This window comes from Cheilinus undulatus, linkage group 20 (assembly GCF_018320785.1).
Source record: "Cheilinus undulatus linkage group 20, ASM1832078v1, whole genome shotgun sequence".
Taxonomy (NCBI): domain Eukaryota; kingdom Metazoa; phylum Chordata; class Actinopteri; order Labriformes; family Labridae; genus Cheilinus; species Cheilinus undulatus.
In genome coordinates, this window is record NC_054884.1 from 1,733,693 (window position 1) to 1,755,075 (window position 21,383).

General features: G+C 41.0%; 1 protein-coding gene across 16 annotated transcripts in view; it reads left to right on the forward strand.

Annotated features, from left to right (window-relative positions):
- myocd (myocardin) overlaps positions 1-21,383 on the forward strand; it is a 246,061-nt gene that overhangs the window by 206,597 nt on the left and 18,081 nt on the right. For 12 of the 16 annotated variants that reach the window (XM_041815357.1, XM_041815350.1, XM_041815356.1 and 9 more), the window contains 2 exons: positions 10,200-10,355; positions 18,643-18,827. In XM_041815357.1, the coding sequence (XP_041671291.1) occupies positions 10,200-10,355; positions 18,643-18,827 (341 nt within the window). The remainder of the gene's footprint in view (positions 1-10,199; positions 10,356-18,642; positions 18,828-21,383) is intronic. The other 4 variants (XM_041815361.1, XM_041815364.1, XM_041815365.1 and 1 more) reach the window with 1 other exon arrangement.

The following is a 21,383-nucleotide window of genomic DNA, read 5'->3' on the forward strand; positions in this document are numbered from 1 at the left end:
TCCCCTGTTATAACCAACACAATAGTCAATTAAACCAGGACTGGACAATTTTGAGATTACTCTAAAATATAGCACTTGAATGATGGCATGTCTGGAGAAGTGGCCATAAATACCCTCAGGACTCACAGAAGGCCTCTTCAGAACAGGCCAGTGTTTGGTTCTTAGCCGTTCTTGGCGGTTTCTAGCTCTGTGTTTGGGCTCATTATCCTGTTGGAGGACCCATTACCTGAGACTGAGACACACATTTGGCTCCAGAATGCTGCCTTAGTCTTGAGATTTCATTGTATCTTGTACAGACTCAAGACCCCCTGTGCCAGATGCAGCAGAGCAGCCCCAGAACATACGGAGCCTCCTCCATGCTTCACAGTAGCTACAGTCTTCTTCTCCTTAGATGCCTCATTTCTGTGAACATAGAGCTGGTGTGACTCTCCAGAAAGCTCCAGTTTTGTCTCGTCCGTCCAGAGAACATTCTCCCAGAAGATTTGGGGCTTGTCAACATGCATTATGGGATATTCCAGTCTGGATTTTATGATTAGCTTCCAACAGTGGAGTCTTCCTCGGTCGTCCACTTCGGCTCAAACAGCGATGATGGTACGTTCTGACACTGATGAACCTGACCTTGGAGTTGACCTCTAACCTCTGTGGAAGTTGTTCTGATCTCTTTTGTTCCCGTGTCTATTATCCGTCTCTTCATCCAGGGAGGTCGGCTACAGTCCCCTGGACCTAAAACTCCTGAATGATCTGGTCAGCTGTAGTCATAGTAACATAGAGCTGCTTTGAGACGGTCTTCTAGACTTTACCTTTAACATGCTGGTCGATCATGGTCTCTAATCTCCTGGGACAACTGTCTCCTTACATTTCTGGCCTTTCACTACATTTCCTGCTTGTGTGTGTCCAGGAAACCACGGTGAATGAAAGTGAGCACATCCTGTTGGAGTTAGAGCCGATCAATACTGATGATCAGTTGGTTATCTTGCAGTTACTGATCAGAAGAAAAGAGAGGAGACACCAGGGGAGACCTAAAGTATGGCAGCTGAATCAGCTGAAACTAAACCAGAAGTCACCCAGTGTTACCCAGCGGACCAATCACAGGGCTTTCTCTGTATAGTGAGATTTTTGAGGTTCAGGGTTGGCCACCTGCCTGGGCTTAGGCTTACAATAAAAAATACACTTTGCAGTAATTTCATATAATTCTAGCACCCAGTTTTGTTTTTAACTAAAACCATCACCATCTGTCTTTTCTGTGGTGAAATAAATTCCTCTTATGTCGTCTTTATTAGTATGAAGTCAGTTCTGATATGAAATCATGGCTGAAAGTCAAAACTGTAAGTGATGAAGCTGAAAACAGCCGCAGAAAAAACAGGGGAAAAAGAGAAAACTGATACAGATGCTGCAGAACAATGCCAGTATCAGGAGGATTACTTTGAAAGGTCACTGAAAATGCTCTCTGCGTTTTGTACTTTTCTGCTGCTTGCATTAGAGGTTGTTTTTCTTAAAACAGGCACTGGCGATGTGGGCTAGAGCTTTGTTTCTTTTTATGGAGCCTTCACAAACTGAGTATGTGGCTTAGAAATAGGCGATATCGAGTAAAGATCCTTAGGTGTCTCTGCTCTGAAGCCTCACTTGGCCTCCTAGTTATTTAACAGTAAGGTTTCTCGCGGCGTCCTGCTCCTCCTCTCAATCGTCCTCGGCGCTGCTGGCGACCCCTCAGATGTGGGCCGCTCTGTCCGGCTGTGTTATTCCCGCTGTGGAGATGGACACGGCGCAGGGTCTGTGTATATATTACCCAGGGAACATCTGGTGTTTATTAGGCTGTTGAAGAGCCCGGCCCAGCCTCTCAGGCCCGGCTGGCGTGTGGCCTGCATGGAAGCACACCGTGTGTCTGCTGGCCGCGGGTCTGAACACACACAGATCTAATATTTCCTCATAAAGATAATAGAGCTGTATCTGCAGGTTTACGGAGCTTTTTCCTGCATAAAACACAGTTTCCCCTGCTCTGCTGTAATGGAAACACAAAGAGAAGCGCTCCTGCTAATGCACCATGCGTCTTCGCTCTCGTGCTCTGTTTACATCTGACGGGTCCAGTCAGCAGCAGGTAGACGTACTACGATAGGTTTACCGTGTGTTTTAATGCTGCTGCAGGTTGTTTAAACGTCTGAAAGCTGCTCCACACTCATCGGATCAGGTTACCTCAAAGAGATGGAGCGGCCACGCTCCAACACTTCTGCAGGCACAAAGACTCCACGCCTTAAACAGTCTCAGAGCCGTGTCCGTGTGACCCGCGTGACGTCAGATCAGCGCTTAAATCAGGGCAGAGGGTGACAGGTGAGGCCCAGGACGCCATTAGAAACACATGATGTCACCATGGTGATGTAAGGGAGACGACGCCTGTGCGCTGTTTACTTTCAGCCAAAGGTTAATGTCCAACAATTACCTTTATAAGCTCTGCACAGACATAATTTGTTTTTACAGTTATTCTGAAAATAACAAGAGCTGCTCCAAAATCATAACAACTTTTTTAACTTTGCAAGGATGCAGCCTGAGGAGCTCAACAAAACAAGAGAGAAAAATACAGACATAAACCCCTGAGTTGGTTTACATTCATCTGATAACTGGGAATAATCTGGTCATAATCTGATTTGAGGTGTTTGCATGCACATCAATAATCCTTTTTCTGTTAAAACTAGTTTCCATGCATATCTCACTGCTTATCAATAACTTCCTGTTGTGAACTTTCGGTAGTGGCGATGGCTGGCTGTGGTGTATTGTCCGTGAATAAGCCAGTTCGATGATCTGGATCCTATTTAAGAGACTTTTTTTTATAAGGATGACGATATTTTCTCCACACCAGCCCAACCAGGGAACACCACGTACTGAAGATGAATGCTTGAGGCTGTCAGAGTTATGTGTAACACCAGGGCTCGCCATATCCAAATGTCACCACATCTCTTGTGCAGTTGAAAACCGTCTTCTGAGATCATAATGCCACAGATACGCAGACCAGCAGCTGTGATGACAGAAAACACCAGACTGGAAATCACAGAGATGCTCCTGACACTTTAAAATTGTCGGCGTGAGGAAACAGACGCGTTTGTAACATCACTTCCATCGCCTCCTGCTCCCTGCACACGGTACCTGATCCACAGATGGATAATAAATTCAAGTCAAATTATGAAATACTGCTGCTAACATCCTGTGCAGAGTATCTGTGAGGAGAATTCAGTTTTAATTTAGTCGGTGTGCCTTCAGACTCTCTCATACTGTTGCTTTTTTACTGTGATTCAGTCGCTGCCTGGTCAGGGTTGTTCTCATCTCACCGTGTGCGTCAGTCAGAAACTTCAACATTCAGTTAATTTGCACTCATATTTCGTTACCAAAATTTAAAACAATGTAAAGCCTCATCACACCCCTGGTTGCTTTGACATTAGGGGCCTGGGCCCAAAGTCTGGTTTGATCAGTGTGAATGCAAACAAACCTGGACCGGCTTAGAAAGGTGGTCTAAAGCGGGGTGTCCCGGTTTTTCCCCCAACGGAGGATTATCTTATGTCTTTTAAGATTATCCTGTAAGATTATCCTGTGGTCTGAGGTGTGTTAAGAGTGAATTTGTCCCGATAATCAGCTCCGAAAACGGTCGGGGCGGACAATCATAAATGTTAAACTTGTTCAATATTTACGACCCAAAATCTTCGTGTGTGGGGAAAGTCGACTCCCGAGTCATGACGCTGTGATTTGTGACGTGGAACGGAACGTAGCCAATCAACGGGCGAGCTGACTGACAACAACTCACCTCCAGCTCGCCCAGTAGACTATAAAGTCCGTGGTCACGCTGTCTCCAGGCTTTTCTCCACAGTCTTTTTTTTTAGTTCATGATTTTTCCGTTAAAGATAGTCCCAAGAACACCATCCTTCCTTCTTCTTGTATGTCCTCTTCCATGTTGCGTGCTGTGTTTTCGGGTTGTTGCTATGTTTCTTCTTCGTCGTTTTTGTTGGATCATGTGTGATCGTGCGAGATTTCTGGCTTGGAGGACGAGATTCTAGATCAGCGGTGGGACAGAATCATGACGTGTGTGGTGTGCTGTGTTGAGATTATCAGAGCACACCACACACAGTACGATCAAAACTGTTCAATGCCTGATTTTTTCATCTTCATGTGTGGGGCCTCTAACAGGTAAAAAATCTCTTTAAGATTTAGAAAATCCTTATGTGTGTGACCCGCTTAAGGCATTAGTTCCCAGCCTGGAGTCCAGTACCCCCAAAAGCGGGCGTCAAAGATCTAATGTGGGGTGCAAGGCTTTGTCTGTTCAGAGGCTGCTAAAGTTAGATTTGCAAATATTGATTAAAACCACATAGAAGCAGCTATTAAGTAGCTTATACCAGTGGTTCTCAACCTTGGGGTTGAGACCCCCTTGGGGGTAGCGAGACACTGAGAGGGGGTCACCAGATGCCCTAAAAACTAAGGATATTTTTGAAATTACATTGTTGCCACTTCACACCAATTTTGTCGAATTTTTAACCCCTTTCCATCATTTTTTCCCACTAATTTTAACATTTTTTTTTTACCATTTAACACCTATTTTTGTCAGTTTGAAACTCTTTCCACCACTTTTTTTCATCCTGTTTTTGCCACTTTGCTACTATTAACCCCTTTTAACACTCAATTTTTCCCATTCTAACCACATTTCACCATTTGATGTGCCCATTTTGCCAGTTTAACCATTTTCTGCCAGTATCTGCCTATTTTCTCTTTCTCGGGTAACCCTTTTTTGCCAATTCAAAACAATTTCAGCCACATTTTAACTCCTTTTTACCACCATTAATGCCCATTTTTGCCACTTTTAACAATTTTTGCCTTTTTTTGTTATTTTTAACTGATTTTGCCACTTCTAACCCATTTCTGCTACTTTTAAAATCCAATTTCACCACCTTTTTCACCATTTTTTGGCCATTATTAACACATTGTAGCAACTTTAAAACCATTTTAACTATGAAATATGGATATCACATCTTAATTTTACAATGGACCATGGTTTTGCTGACCTCCATGGGCCACCAGTTTGGCTGGGCACCAGAAAGCTCCCCCATTTATCCCCCTGTATGGGCGCCTTGTCTCCACATGACCATCTAGATTGTGCATGGTTGTTCAGCCACCTTCAGGTCCAGTGGGGGTCCCCGGTCTCTGGCACCTTTATTTTGGGGGTCACGGGGTGAAAAGGTTGAGAACCCCTGGTTTATACAAAGGTCTTTTGATAAGAAAGCACACATAGGCCTCCTTTAGGACTTTATCAGTAAAAAAAATTTAAATATATGTTGAGTTTTGATGGCAGAGTGTCACTTTTTCTCCTCTCTTGGGTCTATTTACAGCGCTGGCTGCTGAACAATAAGTCAAATCATTGTTAAACCTGGCTGATCTAATGAGGCCGGGCTGGATCTTATTGATCTGGATCACAATTAAAAACTCTAAGCCGTGTCACTAGTTCTTTTTTCATGGATCTTTATTGTCATATTTTCTTCCTTTCTACCTCCAGCCCTCTCGGTAAATATGCTTACTTCTACTTTTCTTTCCAGCACAATGAGTAAAGTTTAGCATGAAGGAGCCTGAGCTAATATTTGCTGCATTAGGAGGTTAAAGATGTTTAATATTCCCACTAATCTTCTCTTCAGTTTGATGTTGGAAGTCTCTCATTTCAGGTCCATTTTTCATCCGACTGTAATTCTCTAGCTGACTCATCCAGCACCAAACTGGATATCACTCTTTTTATTTTGGCTCTCAGTCCTCCGTCCGCCCTCAGAAAAATCCCACTGAAATTATATTTGACCAAATAAGTGCTGTTGCTCTTCCTGGCTCTCAGATAATCAAACTGATGGGGTTTCTCTCCTCCGTCCTGCGTGATGTTTCGTACGCCGGGCCAGGTTCGCTTCACTCCTGATTATTTATTCTGGATTTAAGAGAAAGAGACGGAGGACGGTAGAAAATCTCACCCGCTGCACATGTTTAATTACAGCCGCTGCATTTATTTTCTCAGCGCTCACCGTGTCAGGCTGCATATCTGAGCTGATCCCATACAGAAATATTGATTATTGGAGGCTAAGTGTTGACACGTGTGCACTGGTTTTGGGTAAATGACAACATAAATACACTCCTGACATGGAAAAAGTCAATCAAATATAAAATCACACGACATTTAACAGACAGGAAGGCTAGATTCAGAACTAGATCATGATGGGAACTTGGTTGGAGACCCTTTGAGCCCTGCCTCCTTTGTTTAAAGATGCTGTTTCATCCTGATTCGTGAGCAAATTTTTCTCTGGAATGACCTTTGCTTTTTGGAGCTGCTCTCAGGGTATGTTCATGCTAAAAGACTGATGCTAATGCTAACGTGGCATTTCCCAGACCAAAAACAACCACCATCATATTTCTTAAGCCTGATTCGATGCACACCTTAAAACCTGACCATGCCTGTGCCAGTCTCAGTAAACTCTATTGATATGAGGTTGAATGGCGTCAGAAAATACTGGGCTGCACAGTGGGACAGTGGTTAGCACTGCTTCCTCTCAGCCAGAGGGTTCCTGGTTTGGATCCCTGTCAGGGTCTTTGGTGCAGAGTTTACATATTCTTCCAAAAAATTTAAAAAAAAAACCCAACATTTATGACATGTTTTTTATCCTTAAATGAAGAAGTAGTGTCAAAGAAGAGCTCTGTGTCTTTGTGCTGACTTTATGCAGCGATGGCTCTGTGGCAGCAGGAGCTGTAGTCTGCCTGCTAACAGATTCTTCACACAGTAATCTCACGTATTAATGATGCTTTCAGAGTTCTGGTCGGTTCAGGTATGGGAGCCAGTTCAGCACTTGGCTGCATAGACCTTGGTCCCGTATGATGGCCGTCTTTAAGGCCTGCTCCAGGCCCCTAGTGATGTGTCGGTTGCCAAAGAGCCGGCTCTTCTGGCCTTGTCCACACAGAGATGAAAAGTTTGCCGGATTGTTTCAGGAAATGTCCGCATAAGCACTGAACCACTGAAAATGACTGAACAGTGCCACAGAAATGCACCAAAAGAGAGAAGATCACAGAAAACTGCCACAAACTTTCTCCTAGTTGCCCTTCTGGTTGTTCTCAGTGGTGTATTTAAGAGCGTCTGGTGTCTGCTGTTCTCAGTGGTAAAGGAGCATTTTACTGACAAAGCCATAATAATCTCAGTAGCTTCTGCAGCACGAACACAACCCTGTAATTCGCCATTGTTGTTTTGGTTTGACTAGTGCGTGCGGCGTAAGTGGGCCATGCTTTGTGTGACGTAATCATTTCAAGAAAGATGTGGTCGGTTGTCTCCACATGGAGACGAAACGGTGAGCGTTTACATATTGGTTCACTCTGGGACCCGGTTCACAAAGTAGCGTTTACGGCATCCCAAAATGCTGTGGCGATAAAACACAGATACGACAAAAAACTTTTATCTCCATGTGGACGGGGCACATGGTTAAGAGTCGCCCCCCCCCACACCCCCAAAGGGCACAGGATAGAGGATGAATATTTCCTCCTCACCGTTCTACCACAACTAACACCTTAAAGACTCTTCCTCATCAACATGAGCACCGTGGTTGACTCCATGTTTGTGTGTCGCTGCATGTTTCTGTGTACTCCACCAATCAGATGTGATAAAAGAAGAGCAGGCGGGGAGGAGGATGGCGTAGCTCAGGGCTCCGTGAACATTCGGCCTCCACAGAGAGAGAGAAGCTTTATAAATATCAGCAACCAGTCACAAGAAAAATCGTATAAATAAGGACATGAACTGTAGCGCAACTTTTATACAAAACATGAAGCAAAATGTAGTCATTCTTTAGAGTTTTATGGTTTATTTTTTGTCCCCAGGCTCTGTTTAGAGTTTGATTTATTTGGAAAATATTCTGACAAAGCAGTGTTATTTATTTTATTTTTATTATAAGTTATATTTTAATGGAAATCACAAATAACTACATTGTTCTTTATATTTAATGTAAAAACACAATAACTCACAGCTTTCAGCGTGTTAAAAAGTTGTAGAACTGGTGCTTTATTATGTAGAAAAATGTAGTTTATATCAAGCATTATGTATAATTTGTGCTTCTCTGAGAATGAAAGGATTTACTCCAACAGTTTTCAGAAAGATACAGAAGCCCTAAAGTACGGAGCCCGGGAGATGACATGAACGTTTTTTTTTGTGTGTGTTTGTTTCTTTTTTATATGCACGCGCAATTTAATACCTCGCCCATGTGTTTTATCTGTATATCGCATGCGTAAAATACGGAAAACACACACATGCAAGATACAAAGAAATTCTGCGCATGAGATATTAATAAAACACATGTGCGAGATACTAAAACACACGTGTGAGATACTAAAACACACGTCTGAGATACTAAATCGCACGTGTGTATTAAAAAAAAAAACACATTCATGTCTCCTCCTAGGCTCTGTACTAAAGGGCCATGTATTCACATATATAATTTACTTCATTTTCCCGTGATAACAAATAATTTCTGTCAGTTTTCTTATAATTTCCACTTATTTTTGTTGTCATCTTATGATAAAGATTTAGTTTTCATGTTATCCTGGGTTAACAACATTTGTTTTTCCATGATAATAGGTTGATTTATCACCTTAACATGGGAAAATTGAGTAATTAATATATGTGAATACATGGCTCTGTAGAGCTTCTGTAGAATGGGTCTAAAATGCTTCATTTGTCTGATTTATTAAAGCCACAGTAGTATCAGATGAAGAGCCCAAAGAGCCAGCTCTTCTTGCTGAACTAAGCCGAATGAACCGAATCTCGGATAGAGCTATAATTCCCATCACTTCATGCCCCGTCTCTCCTGGTATCCAACCACCTGACCCCCCAACATCTAATCCAGCCCACCTGGTCCTTAGCACCCAGTAGTCTGTGAGCTGGATCAGGCTTGAGAGTGTGCCCGGTGCCTGTATGAGCACAGCTGGTCCCTCCTGTACCCAGCTGACCCTTCCCATCCCTACTCTCATGACCACACTAGAGTTCAGAAAGACCAGGAGGACTGACGAGAGATCTGACTCGTTTAACATGGTTAAGATACACGCATGACGTCTCTGGTCACATGACGGTGTATTTAGACTGAGAGTTTACAGACACTCGTATACACCCATAATAGATTATTTTATAATGCTAGGCTGACAGTCCTCATTCAGAACAGACAGGATGTTCTGTACAGCTCAGTGGACTCTGGATAAAGGCTTTTAGCGACCGTTAGACTGTTGGACTAAGATGGATCGTTTTTATCAGTGGCATAAGAGCCCCACTAGTGTGTTTAAGCAGAGTTTTATAGAGCGACCACTGAACAAGTACGTAGTTCTCCCAGCAGCGCTGGTTACTGCAGAATAAACCAGGCTTTTTCCTGGAGCCAACATTTATCATGAAAGAGCAGCGAAGAATCACAGAAACTAGAGAATACCAGTTTATATCGATGCCTTTAAGTCTGCAGTAACGCGTCTGTGCATGCATCTATTCCTGCACTTCTTGGTTGAAGCTGTTTTTCTTTACTTTAGCTACTGAACTAACTCTGCCATTTTTACAACTGTTAGAAACATTGCTTTTTGAGTATTAAACACCTTTTTCTGGATCAATTTTAAACATTTGTGCCTAAACAAAAATTCCAGCTACAGAATCTTGTCAGAAAATTTTGAAAGTATGTTGTAAATAAAGCATTTATATTTAAATAATAATGAAAAAATTCAGCCCCCATTACTCAGATAAGAAGGGTTTGGGAGTGAAACTTAACTAGGGTTGTGAAAAATGTATTATCACTGATTTGACTTGAATTCTTCTTCTTGTTCTCTGTGAGTACTGATAAACTCAGCTTCATGCTTCCTTACACATACCGCCATATTTTTGCTGACTTTTTGAATCCATGTTTTTATAATTATTTTATCACACAGAAAAAGCTGTGAGAGCTCTCTGCAAACCACCATTTATCTTAACTTTATGCTCTCAAACAGTGATTTAACCTCAGCAGTCACTGATATGCAGCTCTAACGACTGTTTCTGTTTTTCCGTTAAGGATGAACCACACATTACCGTTGTTATGTGAAATATCACTGAAGGACGGCTGTTTCAGCTTCCTGTTTGCTCAGTCTTCGCTGTATTTCCCGTTGTCTGTGTCCATGTTGCTGACGCCTCCGTCCTGCTGTGTGTCGTGCAGACTCGGCCTCAGACGGCTCCTCTCTGGACGACCAGATGAGGCTAAAGCGAGCGCGGCTCGCCGAGGACCTGAACGAGAAGCTGGCCCTGAGGCCGGGTCCCCTGGAGCTGGTCCAAAAGAAAATCATTCCTCTAGACTCTACTCTGACCATGACAGGTACACACTAGAGGAATGGAGAGTTTGACACCTGGGGCGTCTACCTGTGTGACTAAACCTGTGTGCTGATTGGTAGAAACATCTGTAGGTGTGGTTAGATGAAGAGCACGTTCACCTCCTGACTCTGATGATCGACTTAAACAAGCATGTCCTCTTAAAGAGAGGGTTTATCGTCGATTTTATCAGCATCAGTTTCTTCAGCACTAACAGCATGAATGGACGAACATGTGGCTCTTTGTACACTTCTTTAAATGCTAAATCCTGAGTCCTTCCTCAAATCTACATCATAGCATACAGTAAAGGTCCATGTAGTCCTGAACGCCATGCAGAGACCTTAAAAAATTCCCCTGAAGACGGCGTTGACTTGTATGTGTTATTCAAAGTTAAATGACTTTTTAACCATGTTTGCAGTCACCTACTTGTTTTTTCTTCTGAAAGGCCTCTGTTGTGCCGTTCTAATGATGCTATCCATGCCTTTGTAGCTCTTACAGAATTTTCTAGCAAGCCTTGAACTTGGCTGGCTTACCGGGATCTTTAAAGATTAAATCAACACCAGTAACTCAGATATCTTTTTATCCATTTATGATCCATTCATGGTCAAAAGATCATTCCTGCAGTTAGCTAGATAGCCTGCTGCCATATTGTCTGTTTGTATCCCAGAATGCATTGCGACTGGGCCGAGACAACCATCAGCAGGCTGTTCAGGTGTTACGTCATGCTTTGCTGATCAGAGCATGTGCACAGACGTAGAAACTGCAGTTTGAATAGAGAAAGTGACACAGAGAGGCTGTGACGTGTCTCTTTTGTAAAAATGTAAATATTCTGAAGACTTTTTGACATAGACTGATTATTTTTTAAATTCTTTGATCCCAAAGAGATGGAAGAAGAGGTTTGTGCAAAAAAAAAAAACCTTAGTCATTAATGTTACTGTATTTAATGCGTAAAAATCTTTGAGTAATTTAGGATCTGATTTTTTCTTTTGCCCTTAGAGACCCATAACTTTTATAAAATTTCTGTGACGTTCCTGCAGCACACATATTCTTAAAGCCCAGGCTGTTCTGAACAAAAGGATGTTTAGAGCTCGGCAAAGGCAAAACAGTCTGGAGGAGAGAGAGGCAGGGAGAAGCGGGGGTGAGACGTATTTTATTGTTCTCATTTGGTATCGATACTTTGTTAGAGGGATTTACACCAAAGAGTACTTATCGATATATCGATACTGCAGTATCAATACTCCCACTACTAGTAGAAAACAGGCTACAACTGTGGGTGTAAGTGCACTGCTCAGGCTCCATTACATCCCATCCTGTGGTTACATAGTAAACTAGTCTGGGCTCTCTCACTGAGGTTCACTGTGTGATGGATAAGTCACCATCGCAGCAGCAGGTGTGAGACAGTACACTACTGCTCTAAAGTGCACACATTTTAACTAGCTTTTTATGTTTCGTTTTGTCTTTTCAAATTAAGACACCTTGATTCCTTTATATTTTGGAGCTGTTTCTGTTTTCCTGTTTTTATCTCATGTTTGATCCACCACAGGCTGAACCAGCTATACCAGGTAGTTTAAATAACCTCACATGGAACAAACTGTATAACCCCGCCCCCCCATCATAGTCCATCACATGTCAGGAGCACAGAAGCTGAATGAGATACAGCAACAGAACAGCAGCTTCCACTACAGCTTCTACACCTCCCCTTACACCTGTGAATACTACAGATTTGAGGTTATGTTAATACTCAGGAATTATTATGTTACAGTTTGATGAGTGATACCAGAGTGTCTTCACATTTTGTACTGAGAGTTGAATGATTTACTCCTTTAGCCCCTCCAGTCTTTCCCATTCAGCTGCTCTCCTCCAGTACCTGTTTCCTGTTTTCTCTCCTTCATGTGATCCTCATTTCTGAGCAGGATGAAGTTTGTGTTTGTGTTTTCCTCTCTGGGAATGTTATTTACATTTTTAGAACACCGTGCTTCGTTCATAAACCCTCTCTGGCTCGGTGTGGACATCCAGAAATGTTGTTGTTGTGGCTGTTTTTCTTGCTTTGACATCTAAAGTGTATGCGGAGACCTCAGCACCCCCGCTGTTTGATTTAAGAAAATGCACCTCGTGCGTGCTTACAGAGCGCCGTGATTTAACGCCATGGACTGCTCTGACCTGGCCGTGTTTGTCCTCTGATGCTCGACATGTTACTCACTCTCTCTATATCACTCCTGGGTGTGCAGAAACGCTTTTTAGGCTGCAGAGCTCTGGCGGTTTGATGTTTGCCCCCTTCTGCTTCCTGTAAACATGTTGCGTAAAGGAGCCGCCCGGCTGGTTTACCTCTGCGGGGTGAGGGAGCGCCATTTATTGAGATGAGCAGCAGCTGTATTTGGGTCCACCCTTTTCTTCAGAAGTGTCTCAGCTCGAGTGTGGTGTGTGGGCGTACCTGAGTGTATGTTTGTGGCGTCCTCCTCCCTCCCTGTCTCTGCTGTGACAGGACCGGGCTGCTGCATTAACCCCTCACCTTAAAGCTCCACAGATTGTTCCAACCTCGTCCACAAAATATGTGACCCCTCGTAATTTCTATGGAAGACACTTAGAAAGAGGAAACGCACGCTGCTCACTGATTTCCTGCTATTCTGACTTTTCAATCTTCATCAAACAGGCAGAAAAACTCACGGAAAACAGCACAGCATGTCTGCGAAACCATGAAATGCTGCAGCTTGGTCATTAAGATGGGACAGCTCAAACTGGAAGTCTGCAACACTGGGTTTGTTAAATTAGTGTGGCTGTAATAAGTCAGGGCTGGGGTTCGAGCGGCAGGAAGGTTCCTGTTTCGCCCCCTGGTCCGGGCCTTTCTGTGCGGAGTTTGCATGTTCTCTGCACGCGGGGGTTCTGTCCGGGTTACCGGCTTCCTCCCACCTCCAAAAACATGCTCATTAGGTTAATTGGTGACTCTAAATTGCCCGTAGGTTTGAGTGTGAGCATGGTTGTCTGTCTCTATATCTCAGCCCGTGATTGACTGGCTACCAGTCCAGGGTGAACACAATGACAGCTGGGATAGGCTCCAGCCCCCCTGTGGACCCCCAATGTGATAAGCGGTGTAGAAAAAGGATGTATGGTAATAGATCGACTTAAATGGATTAATTAGTTAGTCTAAGGTTGATAATCTTTAATGCAATTGCAGTAATGTGGCTGGATTTAAAGCTAAAATCGTAAAAACAATCAACCAGATTTGGTAAGAGAAGAGCTTAATGATAACACAGTTTAAGGCATGCTTTGTTAACTGACCTGTAGTTAATTATGCTAAACCTTCTATGGGGGTTCACATGTACAAAACCCCCAGAAAACCTCCTAAAAAGTGACTGCAGGGTTAGCTAATTAAGGTTACCATTATTATTATCTGAGCTCTCTGTCACATTTGTCATAAACATGCTTTTAATTAAGGCAGTGACATGCTATTAACTAAGCCTTCACTGCTCTTTAATGTGAGCAACTCTAGCTAGCTCCTGCTTGAGTGCCAGTTTCCTTTCCTCCATCCTTTGTCCTTATTTAAGCTCTCCTGATCTGAACCAAATGATCCGGATCTCCAAAAGTGAATACTGATAAAATTTAAAAAGGACTTTAAGGATGAAAGACTGACAGAGATATACAGAAGATCCTAAGGAGCATTCAATAGTCTGAATGCACACAGAATAAATGATTTTGAATGGCGGTAAGTCTACACACAGGTAAAACATAACAATGTCCTGATGGCAATAGAGAAAATTCACTGATAAGAACATGATCAGGAGAAGCCAGAATCCACTCAGTCTTACAAAGGATCTACAAAAATGATTTAAATCTCTGTGTTTAACACCAATGAGCTTAGAACAGACTTTAACAACACTGTTGTGACTGTTTCTGTCCTTCACTGATAGACTGTGAAACCAGCAGATGAAAGAAAAACAAAGAAGACTCTCAGTAAAAGACTGATAGAAACAACACAGAATGACAGGACTGACAGAGAGATCTCACAAAAGATCAAATCTCTGTCGCCCCTAGTCTCCGTGTTCACATCAGTTTTAAGTTGATCGTCCAAATATGTGCCCAAATATTTGTATGACCTTACAATCTCAACTTTTTCATCATGAATGGTGCACTCCTCCACGGTTTCTCTCTGACCTCTGAAGTCAAAGATCAGCTCCTTAGTTTTGGAACCATTTAAATCTAAAAAGTTCTCATCACACCTGGAAATAAAATCACACTTGATGAGCCTGTGGAGGCAGTAAGGGAGTCTGATAAAGGCCCATTTACAGACACCCTCTGTCAGAAAGTTGATAATCCACAGGACTAACTTGTGAGGCAAGTTAAAATCATTGATCATTCGCTCTGTTTAAAGGTGAGGCTGCATGGTTTTTAAGGCTGATGAAAAATCAGCAAACAAGAGTCGTGCATGAGCATGTGGCTTGTCCAAATGTTTATAAAGGTTATTCAAGATAAAAAGTTTAGCGTCCTTCACACCTCTCCCTGCCTGCTCAGCAAATTAGAGTGGATCAAGTTTACCCTCCACAGTCAAAAGCACAGATTTTTTACTATTTTCTCACAAGATTTCATGATTAATGATGTTAGGGCTACCGGTCTAAAGTTATTGAGCTGTTTAGGGTTAGAAATTTTGGGGACCAGTACCACTGTAGAAGATTTCCAGGCAGAGGGACTGACATCAGAAGTCACAGCCGACTGGATGTTGGTTTCGTTGACTAAAACTCTGACTAAAAATGTTTATCGACAGTCTTTTTTTCCATACGACTCCTAACCATTCATATTTTTCCTCCTGTCCCATTTGTGTTGTGTTTTTGTTTTTGTTTTTTTCTGTAAAGTGTCTTTGAGTTTCCTTGAAAAGCGCTATATAAGTCTGAATTATTATTATTATGACTAAAACTAGACTAAAACTAACAAAAATAGATCTGTGATGACTAAAACTAGACTAAAACTAACAAAAATAGATCTGTGATGACTACAACTAGACTGACACTAACAAAAATAGATCTGTGATGACTAAAACTAGACAGAGACTAACAAAAATAGATCTGTGATGACTAAAACTAGACTGAGACTAACAAAAATAGATCTGTGATGACTAAAACTAGACTAAAACTAACAAAAATAGATCTGTGATGACTACAACTAGACTAAAACTAACAAAAATAGATCTGTGATGACTAAAACTAGACTGAGACTAACAAAAATAGATCTGTGATGAAAAAACTAGACTAAAACTAACAAAAATAGATCTGTGATGACTACAACTAGACAGAGACTAACAAAAATAGATCTGTGATGACTAAAACTAGACTAAAACTAACAAAAATAGATCTGTGATGACTACAACTAGACAGAGACTAACAAAAATAGATCTGTGATGACTAAAACTAGACTAAAACTAACAAAAATAGATCTGTGATGACTAAAACTAGACTAAAACTAACAAAAATAGATCTGTGATGACTAAAACTAGACTAAAACTAACAAAAATAGATCTGTGATGACTAAAACTAGACTAAAACTAACAAAAATAGATTTGTGATGGCTAAAACTAGACAGAGACTAACAAAAATAGATCTGTGACGACTAAAACTAGACTAAAACTAACAAAAATAGATTTGTGATGACTAAAACTAGACTGACTAAAACTAACAAAAATAGATCTGTGATGACTAAAACTAGACAGAGACTAACAAAACTAGATCTGTGATGACTAAAACTAGACTGACTAAAACTAACAAAAATAGATCTGTGATGACTAAAACTAGACTAAAACTAACAAAAATAGATCTGTGATGACTAAAACTAGACAGAGACTAACAAAAATAGATCTGTGATGACTAAAACTAGACAGAGACTAACAAAAATAGATCTGTGATGACTAAAACTAGACAGAGACTAACAAAAATAGATCTGTGATGACTAAAACTAGACAGAGACTAACAAAAATAGATCTGTGATGACTAAAACTAGACTGAGACTAACAAAAATAGATCTGTGATGACTAAAACTAGACTAAAACTAACAAAAATAGATCTGTGATGACTAAAACTAGACAGAGACTAACAAAAATAGATCTGTGATGACTAAAACTAGACTGAGACTAACAAAAATAGATCTGTGATGACTAAAACTAGACAGAGACTAACAAAAATAGATCTGTGATGACTAAAACTAGACAGAGACTAACAAAAATAGATCTGTGATGACTAAAACTAGACTAAAACTAACAAAAATAGATCTGTGATGACTAAAACTAGACTAAAACTAACAAAAATAGATCTGTGATGACTACAACTAGACTGACACTAACAAAAATAGATCTGTGATGACTACAACTAGACAGAGACAAACAAAAATAGATCTGTGATGACTAAAACTAGACTGAGACTAACAAAAATAGATTTGTGATAACTACAACTAGACAGAGACTAACAAAAATAGATCTGTGACGACTAAAACTAGACTGAGACTAACAAAAATAGATTTGTGATGGCTAAAACTAGACAGAGACTAACAAAAATAGATCTGTGACGACTAAAACTAGACTAAAACTAACAAAAATAGATTTGTGATAACTACAACTAGACAGAGACTAACAAAAATAGATCTGTGATGAAAAAACTAGACAGAGACTAACAAAAATAGATCTGTGATGACTAAAACTAGACTGAGACTAACAAAAATAGATCTGTGATGACTAAAACTAGACTAAAACTAACAAAAATAGATCTGTGATGACTACAACTAGACCAAAACTAACAAAAATAGATCTGTGATGACTAAAACTAGACAGAGACTAACAAAAATAGATCTGTGATGACTAAAACTAGACAGAGACTAACAAAAATAGATCTGTGATGACTAAAACTAGACAGAGACTAACAAAAATAGATCTGTGATGACTAAAACTAGACAGAGACTAACAAAAATAGATCTGTGATGACTAAAACTAGACTAAAACTAACAAAAATAGATCTGTGATGACTAAAACTAGACTGAGACTAACAAAAATAGATCTGTGATGACTAAAACTAGACTAAAACTAACAAAAATAGATCTGTGATGACTACAACTAGACTAAAACTAACAAAAATAGATCTGTGATGACTACAACTAGACAGAGACTAACAAAAATAGATCTGTGATGACTACAACTAGACAGAGACTAACAAAAACAGATCTGTGATGACTAAAACTAGACTAAAACTAACAAAAATAGATCTGTGATGACTACAACTAGACAGAGACTAACAAAAATAGATCTGTGATGACTAAAACTGACAAAAACTAAGTTTAGTTTTCATCAAGATTACTAAAACTAGACTAAAATGTAATGTAGACAGAAAAAATCTGTGATATTCCTCCCAGCTGTAGAAAGCAGGGACCCCAGGTTAGACAGATGCAGAGAACACACTACCATGATTTGGTACCAGATTTAGGCAAGAGAATAAATGCTTGGACAAAAAATAAAGACTAAAATGTGAGGACTTATGGACTAAAATTAGACTAAAACTAAAAAGGGTAGAAACGACTAAAACGTGACTTAAACTAAGAGACATTTTGTCTAAAGACTAAGACTAAAATCAAAACTTGCATCCAAAATGAACACTGTTCTGGACTGTGCAGTGGCTGACGTCATCTCTTGGTGTAAAGCGCACAGAGAACAGTCAACCAGGCCGATGTGACAGGAACTAAACCCACACAGATGAGCAGATTCAGACACTAAAGGTTGTTTAGGTGGTTCGGTGAAGGTGAGAGAGTTCAGCACCAGCAGGTGTGAGGAAGTGGCATCCAGGACGAAGCTGTGTGTGTGTGTTTTTGTGTGTTTTTGTGTGTTGGAGGTCACTGAGTTGCACAGAGCAGCCTGGTGCTGTGATTGAATCCAGGGTCTGTTCCTGGCCGTCACATGTTTGGATACAGAGAGAGAATAATACTCAGGCACACGCTGGCCTCTGGTCGATAGCCACTCTCAGCTCGTCCAATCAAAGCACCCTTCACTATCAGCTCAGCCAATCAGGAGTGAGCTGGATGTAAAGTGGTGTGTCAGTGTGACAGACAGGCAGCGTAACACCTCTGAGCTGAGAGTGGACGAGGTGTGAGTGACACAGAGCGATCATAGAGAGTGTATGAGCATCAAACACATCAGTCTTTTTCTGTACAGCCCCAACTCATGACAGAGGGTTTCTAAAGACAAAGAGGGCCGGTTCCCTGATATGTTACCCAAAATATCTCCATGTAAACATAATCTAAAACTTTAATAACCTGGTCTTCTGCTCTCACAGTGAACCACGGAAAGTTCCCGAAGCAGGAGGACTCGTACGCCTTCGAGGAGGACAGCAGCAGTGAGAGTTTGTCTCCAGAGCAGCACCACAGCGATGAGTCTCAGGGCTCGGCGTGTCCGTCATCAGAGGCTGTGGGCAGCACGGCGTCCTCGTCCTCCTCACCGGCTCTCACCAGCCCCCGTCAGGTAAATCACACCTCTGAGTCTTCCTCTATGGGCCCTGTTTAATCTGCTCCTCCTTTTATGTGCCTCTGCTGCCCCCCTGTGGCCTAACCCTCCTCCTCTTTTTCTCCTCTGACCGTTGGACTCAGTTGAACCGTTCAGGTGTCACATTCCTGCCGCCACAGCTGCCGTTATTTCCTCTCAGTCATGTCTCAAACACCATGACCTCATCCTAACGGTCACCATCACTAACAGTCACCGGATTAAACCTGATACCAGAACAGGATTATTTACATCTCTGACATTTCTGTCCGATTTATCGCCTCTCAATGTCTCGTGTCTGTTTGGATGTTCTTGTTTGTGAATACCTTTGCAAATGAAATGTCAATACACGTGCATTTTCAGGATGATTTTTCTCTTTTTATTGCAAACTAACTGTCATGCACAAATCTCCTCACATCAGCTTTAAAATCCTGCTGGAGGAATAAAAAGACAAACAGGAAAATTCAACATTAAACCGTGAAATCTGAAGCAGCATCATTAAAAATAAAGTCAGGATTCTAGAAATCAAACATGTTAATGTGTTCTGATGTTTGTTGTTACAGTTCTGACTAAACCATTCTGATATTTTCTTAAATATGTTATCAGACACCTGATAACAAGTTTAGGGGATTTTAGAGGAAATAAAAGTTGGCATAACGCAGATTTATGTCGTCCTTATTCAAAAATAAACGGTGAAAATTCTTGGCAGAGCTTCTAAATTTAGTCCCGCTGTTCTAGTTATAAGAATTCTTCCCCCAACATGTCAGCCTTTTATAAACGGTTGCTTATTATAGATGGAAGGTGTTTTTAACAGAGGCTGTCATGAGCTTTCAGAATATATCTAAGTTTTTGCCATTCAACTCCTAAATAATCCACACTGGAATAATTAAGAAGAATCCCTAGATCAGTGATACTCATCTTGTGGCTCTTTTATGTCTTCATTTGAAATATTATTCCCCAGAAAATCTTAAAAAAGAAACTTTGACCTCAGAAATTATCCATTAATCATCACAATCAGTTTTTTTTTTTGCTCAAAATTCATTGTCAAGCTTTGTTTTTTCTTTGTACATTTCCACTGCCCTTATTTGCATTTTTGTCCCTTTTTTACATTACTGCTGCTATTGTCCCATTCTTGTAGCAACGTTCTGACCATTTTTGCCATTTTTCATCACTTTTAGCCACTATTATCCTGCTTCTTTGCAATTTTTCGCCCATATAAGCTGCCTTTTTCATTAAATGCCAATCATCCCCACCTTTTAACACCTTTTTTGCCCATTTTAGCATCATATCATCGTTTTTCATATAATTTTATTTCTAATTTTATTGTCCACTTTTCACTCATGTGTTGCTGCTTTTTGTCCACCTGTAACAAAATTTTTTGTGACTTTGCACCAGTTTTTGTCACTTTTCACCCACTTTTCTCCATTATAAGCCTCCAAACCACTTTTTACAACCATCCTCCACCCCCGCTCCTCCTTTCCAGGACAGCCACATGTGAATAACTATGAGTGCAGATTTAACAGCTGCTAATTTGTTAATTTTTCATCACTTTTAGCCACTTTTGTCCTGCTTCTTTGCCTTTTTTCACCCATATAAGCAGCCTTTTCTATTTAACATCAATCTTCCCCACCTTTTAACAGTTTTTTTACCCATTTAGTCACTTTTCACTCATTTGTTGCTGCTTTTTGTCCACCTGTAACTCTTTTTTTTTTTTTTACTTTGCACCCGTTTTTGCCACTTTTCACCCACTTTTCTCCATTGTATGCCTGTTTTGCCCCTTAACCCTTCTTTATTACCACTTCTTTGCCATTTTTTGACCATTTTTGCTACCTTTCACATATTTTCATTGCCAATTTAAACCATTTAATGCCACTTCTCACTATTTAGATTGTGGCCCTTGCAAAGGCAGTTTTCAACATTGGGCTCTTTGGTTGAGCAGGGTTGAGTAATACTGCCCTCGATCTATCGCTCATTCGACACTCACTTTATTCAGCTTTCAGGACTTTATCCAGATGTTTCTACACCATGACTAGAGTCCACCTGTGCTAAATTTACCTGATTGGACATGATTCTAAAGGCACACACCTCTCTATAGAAGGCCTCACAGCTGACAATGATGTCAGAGCAGAAACCAAGGGTCAAAGGTCAGAGGAGCTGCAGAGCTCAGAGACAGGATAATTACAGGCATAGATCTGGGAAAGGCTACAGAAACATTTCTGCTGCTCTGAAGGTTCCCAAGAGAACAGAGCTCCAGAGATCCTGAGAGGAGATGGGACACAGTTCTAGAAGGACAAGCATCCCTGCAGCTCTCCACTGATCTGGGCTTTATGGCAGAGTGTAGTCTGCTCGGTGTTTTTAAAACCTCCAACCACGCTTTCATGTGTTTTGCTCTGAGGAGTCTTCTGTCTAACTGCTCGGCCATAAAGCCCAGATTTGATTATTTAATACATTTAAAACATTCAGTCCGTCATGTTGGGGTTCTGAGTGTAGATCAATGAAAAAAACAATGATTTATTGACTGTAGTTTCAGGGTGAAAC